Genomic DNA, 19,672 nt, shown 5'->3' with positions numbered 1-19,672 from the left:
TCTTAAGACAATGTTATTCAGTAGTAATTAATGCAAGGTAAATTTTTATTATTTTAGATAGTTATCAAAAGAAAGATGGACATGTATAGAGATAATGTACCCTAATGACAGCAATTTTATTGTTCAAAACAGTAATCCTCTTTCCTTATTCTGCAAAATGTATATATAGGGTATGTTGAATCATTTTGAGACTATACTATTTAGAATAAGAAGTCAAAATGGCTTATTTCCAATATGCTTACACTTTAAAATTTTTTTCTTGTTGCAGTAAAAGAATAGCAATAAAAATAATCAGTTGCAAAAGATAGATACCTTTGAGGGGATCATTCCATTAAAATACTATAATAATAATAATATAACTAGAAAACATTGATAAAGGATCCTGATGATTTAATAGAAATGATTATTGTAGATTTCTATTGTACTTTCTGATAAAACAGAATAATTTTAGCATTGTTAGAATGTATTTCATTGTTTACTTTATAAGCTGGTGGGAACTGCAATAATTCATAGCAAGCAATTAGTTAAAAAAATAAAGTAAAACCTTGATTTTAAGATTCACTCTTGGAATATTCACCAGTTTTTAAAATTCAATGTGAATTGCAATAAACTTTGAAAGGTTGAATTTTCTCTCTCTGGTAAGAGAAAAATTACCCAATCTTAAAAAGAAAACAATATTAGACTCCTAAATAGTTAATTTTCTATGAAGATAAAGAAAGGAAAATAGCTCAAAGCAAATTCTATTGTACATCCACATGCTCCATATTCTAAAATTTGAAATGAATGATAACAGGAACACTGGAAAAACTACTCCTTTTATTCTCTGTTATATCAGTGTTTGAATAAAAGTCCAACACATATGGAATTTTAAATCTACTGCCTATATATTTACCTATACAAAGACATATGAGTTTTTCCTATTGATATATTTGATGTCTATGTAACACAAAGAATACACTTGAGGAAGAACATGTTATCTTTGGAAAATTCATTATGATGAAATTTATATTTCATCTCACAGTTATAAATAATGGATTCTAAAATTTGTAATATAAAACTTCTATTATCTGGCTTAGCCCCAGTGAACATGGTGGAGTGAGAACCTCCAGAGCTCCATTCCCCCATCAAAACTTTGAACAATCAGCAAGAAATGGCAAACATCTTTCTCAAAGCTCCAGAAAAAAGCTAAAGGATTGAAGTAACAGGGAAAATGCCAAATGGATAAAAAGGTAACTTAAAAATGGTAAGATCTCCTCATGCCCTTACTGGCACTTCTTCTACCCTTCACTGACTTGGTGTGGAGCCAGCCTCCAGTTGCACTGTGGGTCCCTTGCCATGTTTCCATAGGAAGCAGAGTAACCCTCTTGCACATAGTGGGAACATGTATGTTTGTGACAATCTCTCTTGTGACAACCTGAAAGATTGAACCAGGACACTAATCACTGGTTCACCATGCCGGAACTTGCTGTGCATGTTGTAGGAGAACAGCCAAATCTCAGCTGCCTGGGGCAAAAGTTTGCTGGCTGTGCAACATACTGCACATATTGTGTGGTGCCAGGATCATAGAAACACTGTTTCCTAGGGAAAAGGGGACATTCAGATCCATGTAAGCAGTGGAAATCCTAGGCTCATGCACATATGCCTAGAAAAACACACACATGCAGAAAGAATGGATGAGAAGAGAGAGGAGGGTGGCAGACTTGGCCCAGTGGCTAGGGCGTCCATCTACCACATGGGAGGTCCACGGTTCAAGCCCTGGGCCTCCTTGACCCATGTGGAGCTGGCCCATGTGCAGTGCTGATGCACGCAGGGAGTGCCGTGCCACGCAGGGGTGTCCCCCACATAGGGCAGCCCCATGCACAGGGAGTGTGCCTCATAAGGAGAGCCACCCAGCATGAAAGAAGGTGCAGCCCTCCCAGGAATGGTGCCACACATGCGGAGAGCTGATGCAGCAAGATGATGCAACAAAAAGAAACATAGTTTCCCGTGCCACTGACAACAACAGAAGCGGACAAAGAAGATGCAGCAAATAGACACAGAACAGTCAACCAGGATGGGGGGGGAGAGGGGAGAGAAACAAATAAATACATAAATCTTAAAAAAAAAAAAGGAGAGGACTCTGCTTTGGTCTTGAGTTATTCTCTAGATGCATTGTATGACTAAACTCTAAAGGGAAGCATTAACATAGGCAAATGTGTAAAGACTAGGAAAGGTGTTCTCTTTTTTTCCTTCAAGTTTTGTTGTTGTTTTGTTGTTATCTCCTAGTAGTCAAGGAAATGTTAGTGATAACATTATGTGATACAAGCTTAAGAAATAGATGTGTCAGAGTCTAAATTCCAGAAAATAAATAAAAATATCAAAAAGTCCAGGTCTCAAGAAAAGGTTACAAAACATACAGAAAAAAACAGGAAGCAATGGCTGAAGTAAAGGATAAGATTAAAGCATTAGAAGCCATCAATGAGAAGGATAAGAGTTAGGATATTTCAAACAAAGATTTTAAAAAATTGGTCCTAAATATTCTGGAAGAGGTAAAGAAAACATTGGCAAGAGCTAAAGCACATTAGGAAAATGTTAGATGAACACAATAAGAACTTCAATAATGAGACAGAAATTATGAAAATGAATCAAACAGAGCTAAAGCTACAGTAAAAGAAATTAAAAATTCTCTAGAGGGGTTCAACAGCAAATTGGAGGTGGGAGAAGAAAGAATCAGTGAACATGAAGATGAGATCATTGAAATCATCCATTCTGAAGTCAGAAAGAAGAAAGAATGAAAAAAAGTGAACAGAGCCTGCAAAACCTATGAAACACCATCAATGACACCAATATACCATTGTGGATACCATTAGCATGTCTGTCAAAAAATGAGGGAGCTATTATGACATTCCCAGATATACAAAAGCTGAGGATGTTTGTCTTCTTTAGACCAGCCTTACATGAAATGCTAATGAGAATTCTGCAGGTTGAAAGAAAAAGAGAATAGACTTAGAAGGTGCATGAAGAAATAAAGACCTTTGGTGAGGGTAAGAACATGGGTAAAGATAAATGCCAGTTCTAGGGTATTACTAGTTTGTTACTCCACTTTTTACTTCTTATAGAACCTAAAAGGCAAGTTCATAAAATCTAATGACAAATCAATTGTTTTTACTGATAATGTATAAATATATAATTATTGACAAGAAATACATAAAGTTAGGGAAACAGAGGGGTTTAGGAACACAGTTTATGTATGCTATTGAAGTTAAGTTGGTATCAAACCAAATGAGATTATTATACATTTAGGGTGTCAAACTACAGCCCCATGGAAACCACAAAGAAAATACTGGAAAACATGCAAGCCCACAGAGGCATAAATCTGAGTACAATTTACCAGGGGTGAGAACCAGGGGGAATGGGAATTTAATAATTAAATGGTATAGGGCTTCTGGTTGGAGTGATGGAAAAACTCTAGTAATGGTTGATTGTGAGGATACTACAACATTGTGAACATGATAAATCCTACTGAACGGTATGACTGGGAATTATTAAGATGGAAATGTGCATGCTGTATATATTATATATTCCCACAACAAATTACCAAAAAAAAAAAAAAAAAAAGAAAGAAAAAGAGCAACTAAAGAGACAATGGCAATTAAATGCAATATGGGATCATGGGTAGGATTTAACCAGGGAGGATAAAAGGCTAAAAAGGACATTATTGAGACACATGAAAAAATTGTAATAGAAACTGTAAGCTTTATATCTATGTTACATTTCATGATCTTAATAACTGCACTTAAGGTGGTTACATAAGTGAATATCCTTGGTCTTGGGAATTGTACTTGGGAGCATTGTGTTCAGAGGACATGATATATACAACCTACTCTCAAATGTTCAGATAATTAGTAGAAAAATTGATAGGCAAGTGGATAGAAAGATAAGGGAAAGGAAAGGGAAAGGAAAGAAAGAAGAAAGAAATTATGGTAAATGTGACAAAATGTTAAAATTGTTGGACCTGGTTATCTGAGGGTCAGGGAATGGTAACATGCTGGAATTATCTGCATAGGGTTTGTATTACTTTTGCAACTGTGCTATAAATTTTCAATTATTTCAAAATATAAAGCTTAAAGAAAAAAAATGACATTACCTTTCAAAATCGGCAGGGTCACAAAAAGACAAAGGAAGACTGAAGAACTATTAGATTGGAGAACATTAATGAGTAATGACAAGTAAATGCAATTTGAGATCTGAATGGATTTTGGACCAGAAAAGGACAAAATAAAAACAAATAGTGAGAAAATGCAAAACTTGAATAAGTTCTGCAGATTTGTTAATAGTATTATATCAATGTTAATTTCCTGGCTTTGATCACTTTACTTGTGCTGATACAAAATATTATTAGGGAAAAGTGGCTGAAGTGTGGACCTTAGAACTATCATTTTTGCATGTTTTCTGGGAGTCTAAAATTATTTGAAAATAAAAAGTGAAAAATTCCATCACCAGCCTTTGTTTACAAAAGAAACAAGCCAGCTAGCAAGCAAACAAAAACTCAACATAATTGGTAGTGTTTAAATTGAGTAAGTATAGAGAAATTTATTACTTAAAAGAATACAAGATTTTCTTGATTCCTTGATAAGAATGCTTTATAGTGCTAAAAACAGTGGTATATTTCTTCATAGAGGAATGATTATGAAATATTGCATCCCATGCAATATTGCATTTAATAACATTTAACAAGGAATTTAAATTAAAGAAGAATGATCTAAATAAACTCCATTTAGTAACTTTTCATATTAGTGATCACATCATTAGCATTTTTTAGGTTCTAATTATAGCCTTCTTATTTTTGACATCTTCTAAAATACAATTTTGATATCAAAACTGGTGTTTTTATAATTCAAAGAGTCTCTGAAACTGAAATGCAAATACATATCTAATTTAACATTAAAATAAAAAGGAGTGAATTATTTGATTTGCTTTACCTGAAACTGTGTGATCCTTAGAGTCTCGGGTTATTTTTATCCTTGCATGAGGAAAGATGTAGTGCACAGTCTTCCCATTCATCTGTAGAATCTAAGATATACATGTAATAAGGTGAAACATCAACATTAAAGACTTAAAAGGCAATACAGAGAATTGACTAGCTTCCTTAAATGCCCTTTGATTAAATCAATTAAAATATATTAGAGATTCTCAGATGATAACAATATGAGCATCTTATACTATATAATATAACAGGTTTCACAGTTCATTATGGTCTTTGTAATTATAACTGATTGCTCTTGCAAACGAATTTGATATGTTTGGGAAGATAATGAGGGTAGCAACAGGTTCTAAATTACTTCTGTCACTACAATAGTAGATAGACGATACTGATAACAGTGGATAGAGACTGTGCTGACTTTGCTCTGTAATAGCTAGAAATGAAAAGGCATTTAAAAATTTTCAGCAATAGGTGGCGCTAAGGGAGATAAACCAGGGAAGAGCTTCATTCCCTCCATCTCAGTCATTGGATTGCCCCATGTTTACATTGCTTTGGTTTTATTTTGGAATTGTAGTTTTGCAGAGTACATCCAATAGGAGTTTCAATGTACAATGGTTGCTGGACTAATTCTGAGTAAATAACTGTCTTTGAGCATGCTAACACTTTTCAAAGCCTTCTTTGTACTCAAAGGTTGTGTTATTGATGGCGTTATTTCACATTTGCTGTAGACATTCCTCAGGGTAGAAGAAACAACACTTGAAGGTATTGTTGCAAGTCTATGCTTTCAATTCTCATTATTGAGACTTTAACATGAGAATACAATGGACCACATTATCTCTGTTTCCACCTGGTGAAATGAGTTTTCAGAAACAAAAGTAAATTAGAGAATGAAAACTTGTGATTTATATTCAATGGAGCAATGCCTTCAAAATATATTTGTGAAATAATGAAAGATAGAAATAGTACAATATTTATTTGGATCTATATTAACAGAATTTTAATAGTGTGGTACCTTGTATCTATTGCTGAAGAAATTTTTTTCATTTAAATTACAAATTAAGGTTTTGTAAAGACCTTTCAAACTATATTTTAGAATATGTTTAAGAAATGGGTATTACTAAACCAAAATGTTAAACAGAATTTGGAATCAAAGAGATGTAAATTTGTGAAGGATTGTTCCTTGGAAACCCTGGTGTAGACCTTATGTGCCTTAGTAAATCCAGCTATAAAACTGTAGAACTGTGGATAGCAAAACTCAAATACATATCTTAAAAAATAAAAGCTAAAATTACAGCTTTTCTCTTTTATTCTTTAGGAAAGAATAAGTGTAAGCAGGCCTCTGATTAATATAGAACAGTCTCCAAACAACAGTAAAAATCTATTAATTACAGGAATATCATATTAATACTTCATAGTAATACCAAAATTTTGCTTGCAGGATTATAAAAATATTAAGGGCAGTATAATCAGTCAGTCCAGATAATTCATACTAAAACTAAACATGCAATCCACTGAAAACATTATTTATCTTTGTAACAAAAAGAATTTACATTTTCATTCTTTCTCCAGCTGCCTCTTGCCTGAGGTTCTCTCCGTCTGCCCTCTTTTCTACCTCCCCTCCTTCTGCCCTACTACTTTCCCTCTATCCATCTTTTCTCCTCTTCTATGTTCCTCTTCTCTCCTCTGTTCCTCCCTCTCTCCCCTAAAGTATATTTAAAGGTCTTTATTTAGGTTAAAAATTAAACTGCATACATGGGAATTCTATAACTCCTAGATATAACTAAATTTTACTTTGGTACTGTTATTAATTCATTGAAATTGCTGGAAACTGTTTCATTTATTTCAAATATCTTCTAATTTCATGTAGAGTTAACAATGATTTTTAAAAGTCATTTTACCACTTGGTCAAAAGTAATCTAATAAAATGCAGTTTTGCCTTTTGGTCTTATTTCTTCCAAATCTCCAGACTGAGGAGTTGATTTAGTCTCATAGAACATGTCGTGTATAGTCTAGAAGAGTAGTCAGGTTTCCTAAAACTTTCATCAGAGTTTTATTAGCTGCTCAGTATTGCATTTTAGTTTATACTGTGATGATTAAGGGATGTTAAACATTTCATTTTCATGAATTGTGCCTGCAGATTACCTTAGAAAATCTCCTGTAGTTTCAGACACTGTCTACAACCAGCTTCTTAGATCCAGTTAAATTTCAAACACTAAACTGACAAATTGTGATTGCTATTGAAGCTGGGTAGTAAGATAGGGAATCAATAGATGGATATGGAACCTGGCAGAGAGTCCACGTGGATATCAAGAGCCCCAAGATGGCTGCTAAAAGACCCTCCCCAAGATTCTACCATTCAGTACAGGATTTTCTCTGGAAGCCAGGAGAAGCCCTGGATATTCCTCAAGGACTTTATCATTGGGCCCTCATGGGGAATTGATGGGTGGGGTAATCAATCAAAAGGTAAACAACTGGGACTCCTCCCCTGCCCTTAGCAAAGGAGTGGAATAATTAATGGTTCAAAAAGCAGGAGCAAGGCCTGAATGCTCTCTCTTGCCTTTAGACTCCTGTTTCTACCTTCTGTGCCCTGCTCTTGTCATTTTTCCTCTGCCATGAGGGCCATGCAAATAAAACCTGGGCATTTATAATCTATAATGAGTAATTATAACATGTAAATCAGCTTGCTTTATCATTTTTCAGCCCCTTCCTCTTCACCTGGGACCCTTGATCAGTTATTTTCTCTGATTTCTCATCCCTCGCTACCTGAATAAATTATTGCCCTAACTCACCTGAGGTGCTCCTGAAACTCATTTCTGGGGAAGCGGATATGGCTCAACTGATAGTGCATCCACCCACCATATAGGAGGTCCAGGGTTCTGTACCCAGGACCTCCTGACCTGTGTGGTGAGCTGGCTCACGTGTAGTGCTGCCGTGCACAAGGAATGCCATACCATGCAATGCAGGGGTGTCCCCCATATAGGGGAGCCCCACGTGCAAAGAGTGTGCCCTGCAAGGAGAGCTGCCCCATGTGAAAAAAGCACAGCCCACCCAGGAGTGGCGCCGCACACATGGAGAGCTGATGCAGCAAGATGATGCAACAAGGGAAGCAGACTTGGCCCAGTGGTTAGGGCGTCCGTCTACCACAAGGGAGGTCCGTGGTTCAAACCCCGGTCCTCCTTGACCCGCGTGCAGCTGGCCCATGCGCAGTGCTGATGTGCGCGAGAAGTGCCCTGCCACGCAGGGGTGTCCCTGCATAGGGGAGCCCTACACGCAAGGAGTGCGCCCCATAAGGAGAGCCGCCCAGCGTGAAAGAAAGTGCAGCCTGCCGGGGAATGGCACCACACACATGGAGAGCTGACACAAGATGAAGCAACAAAAAGAAACACAGATTCCCATGCCGCTGACAACAACAGAAGTGGACAAAGAAGAACACGCAGCAAATAGACACGGAGAACAGACAACTGGGGTGGGGGGGGGGAAGGGAAGAGAAATAAATAAATAAATCTTAAAAAAAAAAAAAAGATGATGCAACGAAAAGAGACACAGATTCCCAGTGCCGCTGAGTAGAATGCAAGTGAACACAGAAGAACATACAGTGAATGGACACAGCTGGGGGAGGGGGGAGTGGAAGAAGGGGAGAGAAATAAATAAAAATAAATTTTTCTGCATCATAGTCAAGAACCTAGAAAACATGTGGTAACATATTGGGCAAGCCACTCCTGGAGCTTATTGGTGAGTGAAACCATGGGCTACAGCCTGTTTAATGCCTTCCTTTGGTTCTCCATTTTAAATGGGTTCGCCTATGAGCCCCCACAGGATATAATCCAAGGAGCAAAGAGTCTGTGGCATGGGAATTGTCTGCATCCATGCCTCATACCCAGGCTTGTTAGATCTGCCCCCAGTCAGGAGGGTTGGGGCACAGGACAGGAACTCATTGTGCTGCTCTTTCAATCCCTTTTAGCAGCAGTCGGCTCTGCCCTCAGGGCTGGTGACCATTATCTTCTCCTGCCCTCTCCCCTAGGGGCTGCAGGGCAGTGATGGAGAATGCAGGCTTGCCCCTCCCAGTGGGTCCATGCCTTTGCAAGCAGTCTTCCTATCTGACCACACATAGCTACCTGGAGGATAAAGTGGGAAGGCAGTGGGCAGAGCCAAGATGGATTCTGTGGGAGTTCCCATCCCCAGGGGAGTCACAGACCAGGATACATTTGCATAATTAACCTTTACTCATGTTTTACCTTCCTACTTCTTGCTACGGAATTTTTCTGTACAGGTTTGTGTTAGAATGCTTTGGAATATCTTAGAACCTGGGAAACTGGGAAAATGCCTTTGCTAGCAAGGAAGCGATTGCCTCAGGGCCCCAAAGCTTGTTAGCTAGAACAATTGATCTCTAATCACTTAATGGTCTTTTGATGGCTGGTCTAACTGGGAAACTATTAGTAAAGCAGTAAAGTCATAAACTAGGACTGCATCTAAGACTTCTGGAAGGATAAGAGGAAGAAGCTTTCTGTTCCTTCTCTGAGGAGGGAGCAGTATTCAGGTTGGAGAGCATCTGATCTATTTGATCTGTCTTCCAAGTCCAGAATGGCCCTGGGAACTCTTGGTGACAGAGTCTCTGACTCTCAGGGTGGCAGAAACCAGAGAAGTAACTCTGAATGTCCTCCAAGACTTGAAGATTTGGGTGCTTCAATTCAGAGAGCAGCCAAACATTTCCTGAGATTTAACTCAGGAATTTCTGTTTGGATAATGGTGCAGTCAGTCTCAGACCCTGAAATGTCAGGGGTGCCAAGAACCAGAGCAGTAAACTCTGATGGCTCCCATTCCTTGGGACTTTCCAGTCAGAGGGCAGTCATATATCCTGAGATGTCTCATGTGCTTTGATTTGCGACAACTGCTCAAAATGTCTCCCACCAACTCAGTTTGGGTGCATTGATCTGCTCTCCAGAATCATCTGACCGTGGCAGCCCCCTGGGCTGGCTGGTCTTTTGGTCTGGCTCCTACCAGCACCCAGGCTCTGAATATGGAAATTCTCAGGATGCTGGGACAGAGCATCAGCTTCAAATTACATGGAGTGGTGAACATTTTAGTCACACTGGGACTCTGGGATGCCAGATCAGTTGACTAAAAGGTGCTTCTTCATTCTTCCTAGAATAAAGGGCATGGTCTCTAGCTCACCAGTCAGCTCCCCATAGTAGTACCTTCTCAAGAATCAGGAAATTCTGCCTGCTTCTGGACTACATGGCCACAGTATAGCCAAGAGCAGCCCCTATATAGGACCCTGAATTCCAGCTAAACCAGTGTAAGAAAAAGGGACAGACAGATCTGAGGCCCAGAAACCTCATGTTGTGTCTCCTTAAAAAAATGAGGAAATATAACTCAAACTTCCATTAGTTTAAACTTGGTTGTGCCTATAAAAGTTGTGAATAGAGATCAAGATCCAGACCAGTTACTGAACCTCTCCTGGAAAAAAAGAAACCTCATGGGCCATCAATTAAAATAAAAAAGTTCCTAGAAATGCTAAGTGTAAAAAATTCTCTATTATCTTTTAATCTGTGCTGAATTTTGTGTTCAATTTAATTTTGTTAGTTTGCTTGTGCCTAGGAAATCAGACTTAGGATTCAACTGTTATAAACTGGATAATGGTGAAAGGTAACATAAAGATGAGTCTTTAAATGTCAATACTGTCTTATGAGTGGATTTAATGTATAAGCCACAAATAGAATTGATGCAATTGCTAGAAAAGCAGAAAAACTTTGCAAAGTTGTTACTAACAAAATTCTTGTAGTTTAGTAAATAAAGGCACACAACTCACCTTAAAGTAAAAACTTACTAGAAACTGTAACTAAGAATACCTGCTTATGACATCTTCATGGTAAAAGTATAGAAGTAAGAAGTACATATTCATTTAATATGTTGCACATTGCATTAGAAATATTTAAAAAGTGTATAAAAATCAAGAAATAGACTTCAGCATTGTCAAACTCTCTTGTGTATTCAAACATGGCCTTCAATACACTGCAGGTTGCCTCTCCATTTGAGTTACTACCTAGGTTGGTCACTGACCCCTAAAACAAAAAGGTATCTACTACATCTCTGTTTGTGCTCCTAAAGTCAATAGGGACTATGTTGCAGTTTCAAACTCCTGCAGCAGCCAATGATGGCTTGATATAGTCAAATGTACAATGGATATTGCCTCCAGACTGGCAATTTTTCACAGTGCTGAAGGGGACTATGCACCAGGCCAGTGGAATACTGGAGCCCACTTTCCTAACTTCTCTCTAGGGTCAATGGTGCTGCAGCTTGCTGGTTGTGTGAAGAACATACCAAGTGGAGCAATGATCACCAGAGTACTGTGAGTAGAACTTAAACACAATCGGCATTATGGCCTGTTCCCATGGAGAGATAATATGTAAGATATTGCAAACATGGAATTTAAATCTATTGCAGCTCAAAGAAAAACTTATGCATTGATTAGAGCATTAATTAGTATTAAGTACTATAACTGTATCCTATTCTAGTATATGCCTGATGATTATGGTGATATCTTTTATATTCTAAACCATATGCAGAAAAATATTGAACATGTTAAAAGTCCTGGTAAACTCCATTTTCTAAGTAGTTAATGAATGTGCTTAACTTGGTATCCCTCTTAGCCCTTGTTCTAGAGCCTGTCCCACTATAACCTGGAGAGGACTGGCAGATCCACATGCCATCCTATCAGGGCTAAGTGTTTTCCCACCAGAAGGGAAACAGCAAACAAGATGACTAAGACCCACTTCAGCTTAGCCCCTTTGAGATGGTACATAAACAACCTTTCCTCACCCAAAGACCTGCAAACAAGGTTCTGATCAAAACTTGGCAAGAAAAAAAGCCTCATTCTCAATTAGAGCTGAAATGTAAGAAACTTAGTCTGTAGTTCTGCTCACTACCACAGCTATTAAACTTAATGGAATTTCCAGCTTGGTGCACTAATCCCAAGTGAACTCAGCCGCCCAAGAAAGTGCCAATTCACCAGAAGCACCCGACAGGATGTACAAATGTCGGTCACTGGACAGGCTGAATTACCTCTTTAAGAGAAAAGGCTAAGTAGTGTCTGTGTCAAAGTCAGCTGTTCCCTCTAATTCTAGCCCAAATGCCTTTTGCTAGGGGGAGGGCAAATCAGACACCTGTTTAAAAAAACCTTGTCTGTTTTCATCTCCTATTGCTTAACTAAAAAGGGGAATGCCTCTTCTCATTCTTCTACTCTGTCATAGGAACTGGGGTTGGCAATTTATACCAAACCCCATAATCTATTGCAATCTCTCTCTAGACTTAATCAACAGCATAAAATAACTGAAAGAAGAATACTGTTTCCCACCAACTTTGGGAAAATGCAGAATTTGCAGGCACCTGGCCTTTTCTACTTCCGTGGTCCAGTGTCCTCTTAGTGGGACCATATATTCTCAAAATTCTAATTATTTCTTCCAGAAGCAACATCTTGTTAACCATATGGGGACTTCATTCAGCTTTGCCCAGGATGCCAGATCCATCTTCCTCCAACTAAGATAGAATAGCAGGTGGGTTTTACACCTTGTAAGGTAGGGTCTACTGCCCTAACCAGCAGGAAATAGCTACAGAAGAATGATCATCTTCCTTCAGCACCCCTTTAAGAATAAAGGTTTAAACTCACTGAGTGGGGAATGAAGCTGGCTAGTAAGATAGGGAATCAATAGATGGATATAGAACCTGGCAGAGAGTCCACGTGGATATCAAGAGCCCCAAGATGGCTGCTGGAAGACCCTCCCCAAGATTCTACCATTCAGTACAGGGTTTTCTCTGGAAGCCAGGAGAAGCCCTGGATATTCCCCAAGGATTTTATCATTGAACCCTCATGGGGGATTGATGGGTGGGGTAATCAATCAAAAGGTAAACAACTGGGACTTCTCCCCTGCCATTAGCAAATGAGTGGAATAATTAATGGTTCAAAAAGCAGGAGCAAGGCCTGAATGCTCTGTCTTGCCTTTAGACCCCTGTTTCTACCTTCTGTGCCCTGCTCTTGTCGTTTTTCCTCTGCCATGATGGCCATGCAAGTAAAACCTGGGCATTTATAATCTATAATGGGGAACTATAGTATGTAAATCAGCCCACTTTATCACTTTTCATCCCCTTCCTCTTCACCTGGGACCCATGATCTGTTATTTTCTCCCATTTCTCATCCCTCCCTGCCTGAATAAATTACTGGTCTAACTTACCGGACATGCTCTTGAAATTCATTTCTGCAGCACAGTCAAGAACCTAAACAAAATCCATAACACTATGATCATGAATCTATAGAAAGCAGAAACATCTGTCTCCCATGTATGAACTAGATGGATCTTGGCTTTTTCTAACTACTGCATGTTAAAGTTGGGAATTCTCAATCAGATGGGGGTGTAGGGTAGATGTTGCTTCTTTCAAATATGAGTAGGTGCAAGGCCAGAGGGCACAACTGATGTCAAGCAGGGTCCCATAACTTTCCCCAGGGGACTAGTCTCTGATATAATTGCCTTTCGGTGATTCTGTATCATTGGAAATATCACCTATATGCCTTTCAAGAAAAAGGATTTTTCTCTGCTATCTATAAATTTCAATAAGGAATTATGAAGTCATGAATTATGAAATAACTACTTTGCTGACATATTATTTATTTATAGAAACAATAACCCATCCACTCACTTAAATACCATGCTAGATATAAGGGACAAAGAGTCCTACCATGTTCTAACACTGTACAAGGCACTATATACATATACCATGGTGAATGGTATGAAGACCCCCTGCTCTCTAGAAGCTCACAGCTCAAGACAAAATTCATAGAGTAGTATCAGAGCAAAAAGAAGAACACTTAATCTGTATTTGTAGGGAGGTGGTGATTGTGGTGTTAGGGAAGGTTTCTTTCAAGATGGTATAGGTACATGGAGCCCTGAGTGATTAATAGGGTTAGTGAAGAGAAAAGAAGGAGGACAAGTGTCCAAGGAGAGAAAACAGAACATTCAAAGTCTCAAAATAAAGCATGGGTCTTTTAAAGGAGCAAAATGTACTTCAATACAGCAGTTGCATAAAAATTGGAGAGGATGTGAGCTTTAGTATAGAGAGTAGAGGCATTTTGTATTAGTTAAGAAGTGTTCACATTTTCAACCACCCCATGGTTGTAATCTATTTATAGATGAAGTCACTGAGAAAAAAAATAAAAACAGAGGATATGTGATCTTCTCAATTCACAAAGCAGAGTTGAATTTTCAATGGATAGTGCACAGGTTAAACAAAATAAATATATTTGAAAAGAAACAAATATAGATTTGGAGCTTGGTTTATTTACTATAGTTAATATCCTTTACTGTCTATTAAAACTTTCAGGAATATTTTTCTTTCTCTCTCATATATTACATTTTGCATAAAATATTCTTAAAGCAGGTAAAATAGTGTTTGCACTAGTCAATTTGTTTTTATTACGTTTGCCTCTAGAGCTTTTGACAAGCATAATTTCTTGTTATGCATAAGCTTTCAGATAAAAGCATCAGAATTTATTGGCACGAAGAATTCAGTATTACCTTTATTGTGATTAAAGATGCAAAGAAGTGAAAAAACCAAGGATGGTAATTTGCTATTTTATTCTAAACTAAGATACTGTTATGATGAGATGATGAAGAAAATATTTTAAGATTGAAAATACAAAAAGCATGAGTTTTGAACTTTACATAAATGTAATCAAAGGGTATGCTGTCTTCTATGTAGCTTCTATTTAGAAAACTATAAAGAAACAAAGAAATGATTGCCATAGAAATCAGTGTATTTGTAATATGTATGATCTGGGAGGTGCTTGCAGAGCTTTCTGGATATAAGCAATGCTCTCTTTCCTTGGCCTGTGTGGTGGTTATATGGCTGTTACCTCCATAAAAAATGGTAATTCTTTATATTTGCAGTTTTGATAACTACTAATGTGCAGTTTTTTGCATGTTAGATTCAAAGCAAAAATGTAAAAATGTGTAAAATTGTAAATTTTATAAATGATTATTGCTAATCTACTTCTCTAATAAAAAACATAAAAAATGTAAAAAACATTAAAAAATATTTCTAGCAAGAAAATATACCTTACTCTAAGATATCTACCTATGCAAAATTCTAATAAGGTCCTTATACTTTCTACTTTATCAAACATTGCAAGAAGTTCATTAAATTAGTCTTAAATAGTCCCTCTGCTTAGTTTTACTTTATATTGTTCTTTAATTACATTTTGTTTAAAACATGATATTCTATAGCCTGAATGGATCAAAACAATAAATCTGTAGATGCTAGTAACAGAAAATTAGGAAGAAAAGTATCATTATGAATATCCATGTTTCATCTACATAAAGTAGAATAGAAAATGTTTTATTTTGAAGTGAATACAGATTACTTTAAAATATACCCTCAAAGGAAGTTATTTCAATAAATTTTTTGCAGAAGACTATTCTGAATATGTGTAGAAGTGCTGGAAAACAACTTTAATAATAAACTTCTGAGAAATAAATGAGAGGTTTAAGATAGAACAAATAAGTCATTACTTACAGAAATATTCGTATAATAAAATATATTCAAAGAAGTTTTCAACTTATGAATTTATTATTTTAGCAATTATAGAAAAAGGAAGGTAAATTTAAATTGCATTTAACATGCTCAGAATGATTGTATTAATTTTATTTCCCAAATAAATCTAATCACTTAGCTAGAAATATCATTATAAATACAATATTAAGAACACCAAGATACACAAAAGAAAGTAGAATTTCATAGTCTGATACATTAAAGAAATGATATATACAAAGAATTGGAAGTATTTTGACATTTTAATAGATGTAAACACAACCACAGACCAAAAACTTATTAAAGACATCAAAAACTAGTATGAGAGAATATTTGTAGTACAGAGAGAAGAATCATAAGACTCCAACAAAAAATAAGATAGTATAGTGAAAAAACAAACAGAGAACAATTCTGAGAAAGGAAATTCTATTTAATAGTGGGACATTTGTCCAAGAAATCTGAAATTGCATTGGGAGAAATCAACTCTGCCAGTATGGACTGTCTTTTATTTTTTATTTTTTTTGGACTGTCTTTTAGATAGTACTACATGCAACAGACTTTTCTACTTCAATATAGAAAACAATTATGGAAATAAAGAATAATTTCTATAATTATTCAAAGTATTGTTGTCTTCCATATCAATGGATCAGTATTCAGACAGGATGATGGAAGCAGTAATGCAAGTGAAATGACTTGACAATTATTTTTCCACGTAATTTAATCGCAAAATGAATACATAGTCTGCAAATATCTGATCTGATAAGCCAACTGATTTAGTGTCATTTGACTTACCAAAGGCATTTCCCTCAGTTTATCTAATTGGTCTAATCTCCTAGGTATCTTTCAAAAGTCAACACATTGCCATATTTATTCTAAAGTGAATAAGATCATGAATTTTTCTATTATATAACTGATTTTGAAGTTTACCTCTAGGCTTCAGCTCCTTCATCTATAAAGTGATATTAATAATACTTCAATTACGAGTTATTCTGGAGATGAAATCCAACAGTGAATGTAAAACAATTAATATTTCCATATATTGGATTCTATAAAATATCAGTTCCCTTCTCTCCCAAGTAAAACCCTCTCTGTTTTCAAGCTGACTTGATTTGGTCATGCCCTTCTTTGCTAATCTTTAGCACCTGAATGTATTAGTGCTGTAAAACATTGTAAACTACCCAAATATATCTTGCTTAATATTCTGTAAGCTATTTGAGAGTGTCACGTATTTTCCTTTCAGCAGGGCTGGATATGATATGATAAACAAACTTAATTATCTGCTAGGGAACGAGTCACTTAAAATTACCTGGTTCTTAGAAGCATCATAACTATGCTCCAAAGTCTATCAGTACTAGCTTATATAATTATAGCAGAAGGAGGGTACTTTCTCCTTTAAATCACTGAAAAAGATAATTTGTGAACATGATTGACAAAAGTCCCCTGCATTTTAGGATTCTTGAGACCATTCAAGGATAATATTGAGCTGCTCATTTTTTTTTTTTTTTTTTTTACAAATCTGAGACATTATGAAATATTGCACTTACTTGCTCTTGATGTTGACTGAGTGGTCTAGAATGGACCAATCTTTCTGGCAGTTTTCGGTCCAACCCATGTCCATTTTCCAAACGAGACTCCCTGGGTTTGTCAAACCAATCTGTTTCTTCACGGCGCAGGTGATAGGCTTTGGAAACCAATGAAATATCAGACATTGCAACTGCAACTACTACGGATGATAGAGATTGGCTGATGATCCGCAGCACCAAAATGCACTGGGTTTATTAATCACTCATGCATTTCAAACAATTTTTGACGGGACCAGAAATCATTTATGATAGTATGTTAAAATAAAATCATGTTAAAACATTTTTACTATGAAATAATCTAGAGAAAATGATGCACACATTTTTTCAACCACTACAGCAAAACAAAACATAATTTTTTAAAAGGAGAAAAAATGCAGTAGGGTTAAAATATATTAATATAAATATGTTAATATTAATATACTGGTTAATATATGAATAATAAACAACATTAATGTTAGATATAAAATAAGTTAAATATTGCCTTTTGGATGAAAAACTTATGTTATGCTGCTGGGGATTTATTTTAAGTTCCTATTCATAGTAAATTGTAAAGGTTGTGTACAAAATGAAACAATAGAAAGACTAGCTAATACAGCTAGAACTATAAATAGTTGTGGAAAAATGAAGTATCTATTAGTATAGTGACCATTTGATTTGACTTAATTAAAAATATATTTCCTAAGGAGTTTGACACAATTAGGAAAAATATTTTTTTCAGAGAAGAGCATTTATTAAAACAAGATGTGCATATAATGTAAAATATTCTTTTAGAGTAAAAGTAAAAGCCACTTTCAGAATAATTCATTTTTGTTAGTTTGACTTGAATGCTTATACAATCCATTACATCAGCTCAGAAGTTTATTTGCATTCAATATACTTTTTTTCTCCCTCAAGATATTCAGAAGGAAAACACTTCCATTTAAAAGATGCAACCTTTTCTTTCTTTCTTCCTTTTTTTTTTTTTTATGTGCCAGATTCGGGGATTGAACCCAGGACCTAGCATATGGGAAGCAGGCACTCAACTACTTGAACTACATCCTTTCCCAACATTTTCTTTTGAAGAGGGAAAACGACTACTGTCATTATATAAAGAGGTTCCCTATCTTAAAGCATATATTTAACTTTATTTTGCTCTATACTTACCTAAATTTGTTGTGTGAAGAACTCTTTTAGCCAATATTTTGAATTATTTTGTAGAACATATTTTGGGAAATATTTATCTAAAAGAATCTCTGGTTAAAAACTATTCATATCATGTTTCACCTAAACTCTGATGAGTTTTTGAAAATTTAATTTCAGATTAGTAAAAACACTGTTCTGAATTTACTTAATCATCTACTCTCATATTTTAGTTTTATTTCATTGGTTGATAAATAAATGCAATTAGTGAACAAAAATAAACTTGGTTGCATTTACTATTGATTTTATTGAGCATGGACATTATATTACAAATTAGTAGGTATTACTTTGCTGCATTGTTACATAACATTAGCCTGTCTTCCTATGCTCCCACCCTAATCCAATCATGAAGTATTAGCAGCTGGAAAGTATGTGCCAGATTGCACATCATGCAGAATTCTAAAAGAAACCTTAAGCCAAGCATTTCTATAAATCCCTCAATTAAAACGCTTTTCTGCAGCATTAATATGCCCCTCTTGTACCAATCTTTCAACCTCTTTCAATTTATAAATAACTGCTCTAGGCCCGTATTTTCTTCCACCTACAATTTTCTTTCAGATTTTCATCCCTAGTTAGCGTAAACTTCTTGTTTTCCAAGGCCACTCCTTGTCTACTTTTCTCTGGATATTCCTTTGAACTTTTAGAATACTTTCTCTGTTACTCTTCTCCATCCTTCCACGATGTTTTGCCGCTGGCATGTTCTTTACCTATATTGTACTCTAGCTAGTTTCCCCCAACAACTTCTTGATAGTTTCTTTCAAACAAAGGGTACTTTTAATACTTTTCTCATAGATTATTTATCTTCTGTCAAATACTTACAAATATATCTCAATTCATTATGCTTGTGTTTCTTTTCCAGGGTCTCTATAAATTCCTCTAGAACAAAGTACTTCTTAAATTACTTAATTTGAAAAATACTTAAGAAAGGAAAGTGCTCTGTTCAGTTACAATACTTTCCAGATTTTTTCAGACTTTGACGTTGTTTCATATCTTCGGGGCTTAGCATGCTCTTTATCACAAGGGAAGTGTTCAGAAAGGTCTGATGAATGAAGATGTAAGTGAATGGTTGAATAAATAATTAAGCAACTGAATATTCCTTTTAAGAGTCATTCAGTTCAATTTCAGCCCATCATTTCCCACATACTCACCCTTTCTCAACCCCACCACTTGAAATCTAAGAAAAATACACTCCTGGATTTATGGAAGCTTCTGTCCCTTTCCCAGGACCACTCTCTCCAGCAAGAATATGTAGCTGCTGCTGGCTTTGAACATTGAACAGGTTTCTTTTTTTTTAAAACATGAAGATAAAGCATTTATTTCTAAGAGGCACCCAATATTATGGATAAATACATGTGTGCCTTAAGCACCG

General features: G+C 36.1%; 1 protein-coding gene across 1 annotated transcript in view; it reads right to left on the bottom strand.

Moving 5' to 3' along the window:
* The window catches only part of PCLO (piccolo presynaptic cytomatrix protein), a 376,758-nt gene that overhangs the window by 133,301 nt on the left and 223,785 nt on the right, over positions 1–19,672 (bottom strand). Inside the window, exons 8-9 of the mRNA XM_071215189.1 lie at positions 17,086–17,222; positions 4,962–5,052 (exon numbers count right to left, since the gene is read on the bottom strand). Coding sequence (XP_071071290.1) covers positions 4,962–5,052; positions 17,086–17,222 — 228 coding nt within the window. The remainder of the gene's footprint in view (positions 1–4,961; positions 5,053–17,085; positions 17,223–19,672) is intronic.

Source organism: Dasypus novemcinctus, chromosome 5, assembly GCF_030445035.2.
Source record: "Dasypus novemcinctus isolate mDasNov1 chromosome 5, mDasNov1.1.hap2, whole genome shotgun sequence".
In the NCBI taxonomy this organism is placed as follows: Eukaryota; Metazoa; Chordata; class Mammalia; order Cingulata; family Dasypodidae; genus Dasypus; species Dasypus novemcinctus.
This window is presented reverse-complemented; position numbering and strand designations above follow the sequence as displayed.